The 12,057-nt window shown below is 49.4% G+C and overlaps 1 protein-coding gene across 2 annotated transcripts in view; it reads right to left on the reverse strand.

The window, feature by feature from the left end:
* The window catches only part of TMEM255A (transmembrane protein 255A), a 56,424-nt gene that overhangs the window by 5,110 nt on the left and 39,257 nt on the right, over positions 1–12,057 (reverse strand). For both annotated transcript variants that reach the window (XM_004000841.4, XM_004000842.4), the window contains one exon: positions 6,702–6,845. In XM_004000841.4, the coding sequence (XP_004000890.1) occupies positions 6,702–6,845 (144 nt within the window). The remainder of the gene's footprint in view (positions 1–6,701; positions 6,846–12,057) is intronic.

Below are 12,057 nucleotides of genomic sequence, written 5' to 3' on the forward strand. Positions count from 1 at the left end.
CCAGGCGCCCCAAGGGCCTGACTCTTGATTTCAGCTCAGGTCATGATCTCACAGTTCGTGGGTTCGGAGCCCTATGTCGGGCTCTGTGCTGAGCGTGGAGGCTGCCTGGGATGCTCTCTCTCTCCCTCTGTCTCTGCCCCTCTCCCAACCGTGTGCCCTGTCCCTCTTTCCAAACAAATAAACTTAAAAAAACAACAAGACATTCGTATGGTGACTGCCTCGTCTTCCATTCTGCGCTACAGAACTCTCTCCTTTTCCCCCTCCCTCATCTTCAACCAAGAGCACTGTCCTCTCAGCCGGAGAGGAGGGCAAAACCCAGCGGGGACAAGAGTCCCCACGCGCGGGGACGCGGTCCTCTGCCCTTCTGGATGCCGCTACAGGCCGGTTTTAGGCGCTGCCAGCCCCAGGCGGGAGGCGCAAGCTCCCCACCGCGCGGCTAGGAGGCGGCTGTGTCCCGGGAGGTAGGCACAGGCCACCGCGGGCGGCAGTTGCACGCGGTGGTAGTAGAAGGGGGCGGCACGACAGCCTTTGGTTTTCACTTCTCACTTTCGCGGCTGGGAAGTATTCAAGCGGACGGGGGTGGGATGATTCTCGCTTGGCTTTGGCGGCGGCGCCGGGAGTCTTCTTAAGGATAACATGGGAGGACCGGGGAGCTAACTGGCTGCAGTCCACACACCCTTGGGGCTGGGGGTGGGGCCCACAGTACCAGCGCGTCGTTTCCTAGCAACAGGCAGGCACCTTGGGAAGGATTTGGCTCTGTTGCAGCTGGGGAGCCGGCCTGGTGCATTTGGGCTCCTGCCTAGGAGTCGACTCCACTAATGGGACGGGCAGCTCAGAAGAACAGAGCTCTGAGCCCTTGTAGCCACAAAGCATGAAAAGCATCTAAATAGCCTACTGCGGGGCCTACGTCGGTGCATTCAAGCTTCCCGAAGCAGGGGAGGCGAGGCACGGGCTGGTGGTGCTTCCAGAGGAGGGCCACCCTGTCAGGACACACACACGGCTCTCCTCTCCCACCCTAGCCTGCCCCCTGTCTGCCGGGCGGCGGACCCACACTCTCCAGGACGAGCGTGCCCTTCTGTCGCGCGTGCTTCTCTCTCTTCGGGAGCACTGGGAGGCAGTGACTCTGAAGAGAGCCCTGTACCTGGGCCAGGTGACCAAGGTCACAGCGGAAGATGCTGTGTCCCAGGGTAAAATCCAGGCTTTCTTGATTCTTTACGTGCCCCCTAGGTTTCTGTTGCTGCCCCAGAAAGCGAGGCCAGGGGAGATGGAGAGAAGAGTGGATAAAAGCAAGAGGAAGAATAAAGGGGATGGGTCAGAAACGAGAGAGAGAGAGAGAGAGAGAGAGAGAGAGAGAGAGAGAGAGACAAAGTTGGTAGGAGAGGGGAAATAAAGAGAACAGTTGAGTGGCAGCCGCTACCACCTTCTGAGGCTCTCGGCCACCTGGGCCGTACGCTGTCCCCCCTCCCCCTGGACCAAGCAATCCTTTCAGCAAATGGGCCTAGTTTTGGGGTGCCTGGGTGGCTCAGTCAGTTGAGTGTCCGACTCTTGATTTCAGCTCAGGTAGTGATGCTGGGGTTGTGGGATCGAGCCCCACATCGGGCTCCTCTCTGAGTGTGGAACCTGCTTAAGATTCTGTCTCTCTCTCTCTGTCTCTCTCTCTGTCTCTCTGTGTCTCTCCCCCACCCCCCACACACACACTTGCACACTCTCTCTCTCTCTAAAAATAAAAAAACTAAACGGGCCCAATTCCTAGTGGGTCAGTTTGGTGGCTGAGATGAAATCTCATGGACCCCCATGTGATTTCATAAAGAGCAGAAACAGAGGCATTTGCATTTTGCACAGGCTGAGACTTTTGTTTTGGGCTAAACTTGGCAACACACAAGTGGACGGGAGAGGAACCAGTCCACGGTTAGAGTGAAGCAGGGGGGCTGGCCCAGTAGGCCAGGCTGGGAAGTATGGCTGGAATCCTTAAGGGTTTACATAAAGCTACGCTGGGTTGAATTTCCCAGCAGGAGTAGAAACTGATGCTTTACACCCTATGGAATGTGGACTACTTGGCTGAAACTGAGGTTACGCGTAGTAGGGAAATGAACTGGGGCGGGGGGGGGGCGGACAACAGAAGTGAGTATTGGGAAGATTAGCTAAGAGGCAAAGGTAGTTTCAACTTCTATCCTTCCTGCCTTGGGGGATGGGGAGTTCATTAGAAGCCAGGACAACTTAGGGGCGCCTGGGTGGCTCAGTCGGTTGAGCGTCCGACTTCGGCTCAGGTCATGATCTCAGGGTTCGTGAGTTTAAGCCCCTCATCAGACTCGCAACTGTCAGCACAGAGCCCGCTTTTGATCCTCTCTCTCCTTCTCTCTCCCTGCCCCTCCCCTGCTCATGCTTTCTCTCTCTCTCTCTCTCTCTCTCTCTCTCAAAAAGAAGACGAAGAAGGAGGAGGAGGAGGAGGAGGAGGGGGAGAAGGAAGAAAGAAGCAGCGGCAAGGACACCTTGGAGGCCAATGTTTGCAAGAGTCCTGCTTCTGCAAGCTCAGCACTCACAGCATCCTCGGGGCCATCCGACCAGAGCGAAGTCATCTGACCACAAGGAATGTTTCCCAAGCTTTCTAACTGGACAGCCACCTCATAAGGGTATGACTTTGAGGGGTTAAAACAAAACCCTATGAGTCTCTTTCCTCTCCCTTCCATCAGCCTTGGGGTGAAAAGGAACAAACGCAAAGTCACATATAGTCCTATTTGGAAACGACCAGAATAGGGAAGTCATTCAGAAGAAACGTCTAGGAAGTTCACTTTTCCTGCTGTACTCTGGGCCCTTTTCCAATCTGAGAAGATCAGAAGGGAGCTCTGGTGTTCTGGCGTGTGGTGGGGGGGGGGGGGGTCCGTGCTGCTGATGGTTTTACCGGCAGAGCCGGTGTGCGTTTTGCTGGCTGCTTTCTATTTATCTGGGAGCCCAAGCAGATGTTCCCCCATCCTCTTGGCCTTCCTGGGTAGAGACTGGCATTTCCTCCTATGAAACTATAAGGGAATTAAACTTGGTGAACAAAAGAAAACTCAATCCCAACACACCATTTAAGTTCTAGAGGGAGGGGCACCTGGGTGGCCCAGTAGGTTAAGCATCCAACTCCACCTCGGCTCAGGTCATGATCTCACGGTCATGAGATTGAGCCCGAAGTCGGGATATACGCTGACAGTGTGGAGCCTGCTTGGGATTCTCTCTCTGCCCCTCCCCTGCTCGCTCTCTTTCTTTCTTAAAATAAATAAATAAACATTTTAAAAATGTCTCCTTTTTTTTGAGAGAGAGAGAGTGAGTAGAGGAGGGACAGAGAGAGAGGGAGACACAGAATCAGAAGCAGGCTCCAGGCTCTGAGCTGTCAGCACAGAACCCTATGCGGGACTTGAACCCATGAGCAGTGAGATCATGACCTGAGCCACACTTGGACGCTTAATCAACTGAGCCACCCACGTGCCCCATCATTTTTTTAAAAAGTTCTAGAGGGAAACAAATCGCTTAAAAACACATCATTCAGAACCCACACCACACAACTCTACGGTCTCCAAAAAGGAAACACGAAGACAGCTCGAAACTAGAAAAAGAACCGAGAGAGGTGTAAGAGGTATTCCAGCAGCCCCTGGAGGGAGGAGCAATTTCATAATTAATCAGAGAGAGTTTACTCTTTAGAGACCCTTTCTGAGTCATGATTAGGAAGCCCATAATTTAAGTCAGTAAAAAATATAAATATCCTAAAATTAACCAGGGAAAAGATCTATGCTGTGCTCAGATATATAGCTTCTCCAAAGAATTCTTGAAGCCAATTGTAGAGTCAGACAGACTCCAAGGACAAGACACTGGTAATGACAAAAGTCTTTCCCTCAAAGGATTAAATAAGATGACCCTTGTAAAGCACTCAACACAATGCTTGGTGCATAACCAGTGCTCAATGAATAGGAGCTGTTACTAAAAAGCAGAGGCTTCGTGGGGCACCCGGGTGGCTCAGTCGGTTAAGCGTCCGACTCTTGGTTTCAGCTCAGGTCATGAGCTCACAGTGTGTGTGTTCGAGCCCCACATCAGGCTCCGTGCTGACAGTGTGGCGCCTGCTTGAAATCCCCTCTCTTCCTCTCTCTCTCTGCCCCTGCCCTGCTTGCTCTGTCTGTCAAAAATAAATAAATCAACTTTAAAAAATTAAAAATAAAAAAGCAGAGGCTTCCACAAATCCCTGACGTCTGTGCTATAAGCCCACGTGTAGGTTTGGCTTAGGTGGCTAGATTTGGATCCCTTCGCTGAGTTAGGGACCCTGTTTCTGGGTTTCCATCGCACTCTGGGTAACAGTCTATTTACATTTTTTGTCTCCACTGCTGTCCCCTGACCCCCCCCATCAAGTCCCTAGACTGATCTCTTTTTTTTAAGATTAAAAAAAATGTTTATTTTATTTTTGAGAGCAAGGGAACATGAGCAGGGGAGGGGCAGAGAGAGAGGGAGACACAGAATGTGAAGCAGGCTCCAGCCTCCTCGCTAGCAGCAAAGAGCCCAACACAGGGCTTGAACTCATGAACCCTGAGATCATGACCTGAGCTGAAGTCGGACGCCTAACAGACTGAGCCACCCAGGCGCTCCCCCCCCAAAACTGATCTCTTAATGCAATCAATCTTTATATCCACAGCTCCTAGCACAGTGCCTGGCACATGGGAACACAGAGTAAACCCTGATTGAAATGAAGCCAACAGCCTGAGTCACCACTGGCATTGTCGATCTTGTTTTCATCCCTGGGGTAGTATTTGAATAAGGAAGGAGGGACAGAGAAATGTCTCCATACCCTAAAGAGAGTCTTCCCATCTCTCTCTCTCTCTCTCTCTCTCTCTCTCTTGTTTTTTTGCAGCAACCATAACCAGGGAGATTAATGTTCCTACTTCAGGGGTACGTTATAAAGTGAAAATTCTTAAAGTCAATGTAATGAACATAAATTTACCTCGATATAAAATAAATGGAGGCAGCCTCTTGGGCTGAACTTATGTGTCTGTGGCCCCTCTATGCCAGGATGACTTTTTTTTTTTTTTAAAGTATGCTCTACGCCCAACGTGAGGCTTGAACTCACAACCTTGGGATCAAGACTTGCGCACTGTACCGACTGAGCAGCTGGGCACCCCCTGGGATGACTTTTTATTACTTTTTCTTCCTGCGTTAATGTCCACATCCCTGTATTCTCTTAAAAGACTCTTTTTGCCTCCATCACTACTGAAATGATCTATACCCTTAACATTTTTTTTAAGTTTATTTTTGAGAGAGAGAGTGCAAGTGCACGCAAGCGGGGGAGGGGCAGAGAGAGAGGGAGACTGAAGGTCTGAAGCGGGCTCCGTGCTGACAGCAGAGAGCCCCATGCAGGGCTCAAACTCATGAACCTGGAGATCATGACCCGAGCACAAGTTGGACGCTTAACCGACTTAGCCACCCAGGGGCCCCACTGCCCTTTTTGAACATATTTGTGTTTCCCAGTCTGTATCCTATCTGGGTAACAAGTGCCCTCAGTTGTCTAACCTGTAAATACTAACCTGTAAATAGGCTTTAGAACAAGTTCTAACATAATTTTTTTCGCAAGCTTTAAGGGACACCACCTTGTTCTGGTACCGCGTTTTGTAACAGCGAACACATCGAGGCTCACATTATCTATTACTATTGCAATAGAGTCCTAGACCCCCACGACAGTATCTAAACCAAACAAAAGTACACTTTATTCAACAAAATGGGGTTTTCTAGTTTCAATTATTTTGTTAATCGAAAGCTGAAATTAGGTTGCCCGAGGGCTTTGTATTTGCAAACTGGCTGCTTAATTGGAAGCACCCCCAAACATTCATGCTTTTATGTCCCCTTGGAGCATTCAGGGACCCTTAGTCAGTGGAAGCAAATTCATTACGGGCTTCTCTCCTTTCAAAGGTATTTCCTTTGGTCCTCAAATTTTTAATTAACCAGATTTCAATGTAATCCCCTTCTTCTATGGTCAAGGGTTTACAATCACTGTAAATGTTTAAAAGACCATTTTGCTTGTTTTCCTGAAGTGCCTAGTCCAGTGCTCAGCACATAATGAATCCCTTTTAATTAAGTGCCTTTCTTGGTTCTGTTCTTCTGTGCTTAGCCTCAGCTCAAATGGGAAAGGGGAAAGCGCAAATTTGGTAACTCTATTTCTGACCCATGTAATAACAAGGCAAAAAAGGGGCGAGGAGTGTTATTAAAACAACAACAACAACAACAACAAAAAACCCCAAAACAAAACCTTTCTCTGTATAGTCCTAGTTAGGAAGTCTGGAGAAAAACAAGGAACTTCTTCCTCATTACAGATTTCATTCAATCCCTTGTGTGGCCAGAGTCCCTTGTGCTAAAGAACAGACTAGGTCTCTCTATCTGGCAGAGGAATGAGAAGAGCCATGCGTGGCTGGACCGGGGTCCATATGGACACATTAATGAGTATCATCTTCTCCTGGGTGCCGGTCAAGGCAATCTGGGACACCTTGATCCCAGCTCCTCCTCTCCCCGTCTTTCCCATCTCACCTTGCCGCTGTCTTTAAGCTGGTACCCCACAGGCTGCTGAAGGCCATCAGGGTCAGAGCCCGGCTACCTCGTACATATTAAGGAGCTTCCATAATTAGGGAGACCACAAGAGAGCATGAACGGCAGCAAGAATAATGGAGAGTTCTTTTTCTCTCCAAGCATACCTGAAAGTCATACGCAGAGTATGGTGGCAGGTGAGGAGGGCTATGGTAGTAGGTATTATACGATGCTACTTGAGGACGAGCATAGTAAGAAACAGTTGGATGGGCATTTTCAACAGAACAGTTCAGTGCTGGCAGAGTTGGGTTCTGTAGAAAAACACAAATTAGAAACAACATAAACGTTCGTTAGCAGGAGAGTGATTAAATAAACTGGCACATCTAGCCCGTGGAATAACATGCAGCTATTGATAAACAGACAATGATGTGGACCTATGTTTAGTGACAGAGAAAGTTGTCCAGGGTATATTGTTAAATTAAAAAAACAAAACAAAACAAAACACTGGCGGGGCGCCTGAGTGGCTCAGTCGGTTAACCTCGGGTCATGATCTCAAGGTTCATGGGTTCAAACCCCAAGTCGGGCTCTGTGCTGACAGCTCAGAGCCTGGAGCCTGCTTCGGATTCTGTGTCTCCTTCTCTCCATGCCCCTCCCCCACTAGCGCTCTCTCTCTCTCTCTCTCTCTCTCTCAAAAATAAAAAATAAACATTAAAAAAAGTCACTGGCAGGGGCGCCTGGGTGGCTCAGTTGGTTAAGCCTCTGAGTTTTGCTCAGGTCATGATCTCACAGTTAGTGAGTTCGAGCCCCACGTCGGGCTCTGTGCTGACAGCTCAGAGCCTGGAGCCTGCTTCGAATGCTGTGTCTCCCTCTCTCTCTGCCCCTCCCCCACTCGCACTCTGTCCTCTCAAAAATGAACAAATGTCAAAAAAATTTTTTTAAAAGTCACTGGCAAAACTAAGGTCACAGTAGGAAGATCAGTGGTTGCCAGGGGTTGTGGTTGGGGGGATGAATAGGCAGAGCACAGAGGATTTTTAGGGCAGTGAAGCCAGTCTGTATGATATTACAATTATGGATACATGTCATTATACGTATGTCCAAACCCATAGCATTAGCACGCCAAGAGTGAACCCTAAGGGAAACTATGGGCTTTGGGTGATAATGACTTGTCAATGTAGGGAAGTTCGTCCTTGATAACAAATGTACCACTCTGCTGGGGATGTAGTTAATGGGGGAGGCTATGCGGGGGGTGGGGCAGGGAGGACCTTCCTCTTAATTTTGTTGTGAACCTAAAACTGCTCAGAAAAAAACAAGTCTTCAAAAAACCACTATTATATTAATATAGCATGATTCCCAACTTATGTAAAAACAAAGACCCAAACAACTATGTACCCATGTGCATTTGTAAATGAAAAGAAATTCATCTGGAAAGATTCAAAATAGACTGTCAACTGTGGTTATCTCTAGGGAGGGGAGTAGTATCAGGAGGTATATGGGGACCCTTCACTCTATTTGTTTTTGAGTTTTTTTTTTATTTATTTATTTTGGGAGAGAGTGCACCCCCTTGAGATCATGAGCTGGGGAGGGGCAGAGAGAGGGAGAGAGAATCCCAAGCAGGTTTTGGGAGCCAAGCAGGCTCACAAACCGTGAGATCATGACCTGAGCTGAAATCCAGAGTCGGGCACTTAACCGACTGAGCCACCCAGGCACCCTTCTATTTTTTTTTATAGTATATTACTTGTGTCATTCCCCCCCCCCATTTATTATTTTGAAACATCCAAACCTATAGAAAAGTTGGAATCACTTATTTATGTGGTTTTCAAAAACCAAAGAGACAAAGACAAGAATAAGGCCCAAAATGCAACATGTCACATCGACAAGGCTGAGCAGGCTACTGCGCTTGCTGTGACGGAAATGTGACGAATCACAAAGGATTTGTAAAAGTCGTGAGGATTCCTGCAGGTTGCAAGCTTGCTAAGGAGCTCTCACGCACACGTGAAGGGTACGTGTTTCTGTGTTTCTCACCGGCCCTGCCGGCGGAAGGCAACACCCTAGCAGTACAAACACCCATGAAGGACCAAGCAGAGTATATCGATCCCCTTTTGTTTTTGGCACACAAAACGGCGCTGAAACAATTTAATGCCATTTTGATAACATGATGGTGCGTGTAGCCCTTCGAGGGTTAAAGCTGATCTTGTCCAGGATGGGGAGTTCCTGCTCTCAACAGGGCCGAAACACTGCTAAAGGAAGTCACAGTTCATTAGTGCCCAAGTAGGGCTGTCCCAAGCAGGACCTGACGTGCCGCGTGGGTCAAGGCGCGGGGTAAATGTTTTTCCCGTGTTCCATGGCATTGACACGGCTTCCATTCGTGTGGGTAGCCAAGGGCTGTCTGCAAAATCAGTGTCTTCGTTCTGGTACGTATCTACTCCACGTGAAGGGAGAGCAGACGCTTCCTCTCAAGCGATGAAAATGTGTGGGCAGGCTTTGGCAGTGGCCACGGGCAGCCACGTTGGGGTGTTGGCAGAGGACTCTTCCCTTATAGCAAGTTTCAACACAGTTCTACTGCTCTCTTCCTTGGAGTGGGTTACTGTTTACATCTCTGGGAGCTTTGAAGAGCTACAAACCTCAGGCATCACAATGCAGCTCACGGACAAGCAGAGAGAAATGTCTGTCAGCCCCTCCCATGGGTGGGAGGGGGCTGAGGTCCTTGACCAACTCCAAGGGCTGGCTCGCTTTCTAGAGAAAGAGTGCTCAGAAACGCCTTGACTTCGCCACCAGAATTCTAAGAAGAAATCTCATGCCTGAGGAGGTCCCAGAAGTCATGTTCCCTTGGCCTTCTGTTAGTTAAAAACACGCCCTCCAGCTCTCGCAAGATGAAATCAGTTCATCTATGCAAATAAACTAAGCCTAGCTATAGAGAAACAATCACGCAATGTAAACGTTATCTATAAAAATTGTTGTGTGCTCAGCGAGGCTGGGGGCCCAGGCTAATCTCTGAAAGGAAGTTCACTATTACAGAGAAAGCAACACAAGAGGAAGATTGAATAAGCCCAGGAAAGCCACAGAAGACAGGAGAGTCAAGGGTAGAGGGTGCAGAGAGAACGGTGTGTGTTTCCGTTAAAATTCTGGGGCTCCCGGTGCACCTGGGGGGCTCAGTCGGTTAAGCGACCCACTTCGGCTCAGGTCATGATCTCGCGGTTCGTGAGTTCCAGCCCTGCCTTGGGCCCCTCGCCGACCATGTGGAGTCTGCCTGGGATTCTCTCTCTCCCTCTCTCTCTCGGACCCTCCCCCACCTGTGTGTGCTCTCTCTCTCTCTCCCCTTTCTTTCTCAAAAATAAATAAACTTTAAAAAATAAATAAATAAAATTCTGGGGCTCGGAAGTTATGACACCCCCATTACTGATCAGTAACATTCTGAGCTCCGGGGAAACAAAAGGTTACTAGGAAGCACAGGAAATGGTGAAAGCAATCTTGCCTGGACAAAACTGACTTTATTCTGAGGCAATGATTGTGGACTTTTTAAAGAGGGCCACTTTCATTCCTCCCCACTTTACTCCAAACCATAGACACCAATTAGGAGAAAATGGCAAGATATAGTCACTTTTGAAAGACTCATCTCAAATTCTTGTATCTTTGGTCAACAAACACTTCATCAAACATTTCTCAAAGCTCCTTTGCCCCGGGGCACCTGGGTGGCTCAGTCGGTTAAGCGTCCGACTTCCGCTCAGGTCATGATCTCGAGGCTCCTGGGTCCGAGTCCCATGTCGGGCTCTGTGCTGACAGCTCAGAGCCTGGAGCCTGCTTTGGATTCTGTGTGTGTGTCTCTCCCTCTGCCCCCGACCCCCACTTGTTCTCTCTCTCTCAAAAATAAATTAAAAACATTAAAAAAAAAAAAAAAAAGCTCCTTTGCCCCAAGCCTCCTCTGGTCAGGGAATGAAGACATCCTTGTTCCTCTCAAGGCACCACATTCTGCAAATGGCAGCTCCTGGCTAATCCCGTTGACAGCTGCCAGCTAGCCCTTGGCTCCTGTCCTCACTCCCTGGGAATGGCTTTCACCAGCCAGCACCCCTGGGCCTCCCTGCGGATCCCAGGGCATTCCACTCACGGGGGCAGGGCGGGGCACACCACAAGTGACCAACTGCGTTTGGACCCAGGTCGAGGATTTTATTGAGGTTCACCTGTTGATGTTCCAGGTTTGTCTACACCACGTCTCAGAGTGACTGAAGTGGGGCACCTGGGTGGCTCAGTCAGTTAAGCGGTTAAGCGTCCGACTCTTGATTTCAGCTCAGGTCATGATCTCCCTGAGCCCCGCATCAAGCTCTGCGATGACAGTGCGGAGCCTGCTTGAGCTTCTCTGTCTCCCCCTCTCTCTCTGCCCCTCCCCTGTTCTCTCTCAAAATAAAGAAATAAACTTAAAAAAAATAAAGCGATCGAAGTAATGGCTCCTTCTTGGCACCCCATCTGAACATTCCCACTTACTCTCCCATCTCATGAATCGGATGCCCTGCCCCTGATCTTTGCTTTCATCTTTCGTTTTCCCCATTGGTCCTCCATTTGAGTTCCCAGGCCCGGCATTTGTATTTCCCTTGCCCTCCTCCTCGTTTCCTCTTAAAGAAGCTCCGGACAGTTGGACACAACTCGCTTTTAATTGTTCTAAATTAAAGCAACTAAACAAAGGAGGTAATGTGTGGTAAAACACTTGGAGAACCGGAAAGGGCTATCCAAATGTCGGTGCGGGCAGCTGGGACGCAGTAGAAAGAGCAAAGCTCTGGCATCTGACAAACCTGGGCTCCAGTCCCAGCTCTGCTATTTAGTTCTGGGCAAGTCACTTGACCTCTGTTGGCCTATTTCCTCATCTGTTAAATGGGGGCAGTAATACCTCATAAGGTAGTAACAGCGGGGAGGAGCGAAGGAAGTTAATTGCGCAAAAGCCCTCTGTGGAAAGTAGAGGCTCGTGATTCTACCTGTCAGGACAGACCCTCAACAAACCCCCCTTTCCCCTAAAGATCAAAGGTCACAGTGAAATGAAGAGTCCAAAAATAAACCTGTACATCAACGATCCACTGATTCCTTGCAGGAACCCCACGGAGCCTACTGAGTAGTCGCCCACCACCCACTGCATTTGCGCATCAGGGTAGCTCGGTCCCCTGGGTCTGAGAGCACTAGGAACGATCCAGATAACCCTTAACATCCATCCTGATGTGCGATCTCCTGAACCCCCGACCCGGAGCTTCCCTTCCAGCAAGAGCGGCTCCCATTCTACTCAGCGCCTCCACTTTCACCGGCCCCCTGGGGAAGGTCTCCAAGAACACAGAGCATCCTTTGTTCAGCCCACAAACAGCTTTTCTGAAGCCCTCCCGCCCCAAAGTTCCCTCAGGCCCAAACCTACAGGGCCCCCTCCCTCTGAGGGTCGCACCTCTGCTGGTGTGCCCCCCACTCCTTAGTGCTTGGGCATTCCCCAGTGGGGGGCGGGGTGTGGGAATGAGAAATGCGTGTATGAGAGAGGGAGAGACAAAAAGAGACAGA

This window comes from Felis catus, chromosome X, assembly GCF_018350175.1.
Source record: "Felis catus isolate Fca126 chromosome X, F.catus_Fca126_mat1.0, whole genome shotgun sequence".
Taxonomy (NCBI): domain Eukaryota; kingdom Metazoa; phylum Chordata; class Mammalia; order Carnivora; family Felidae; genus Felis; species Felis catus.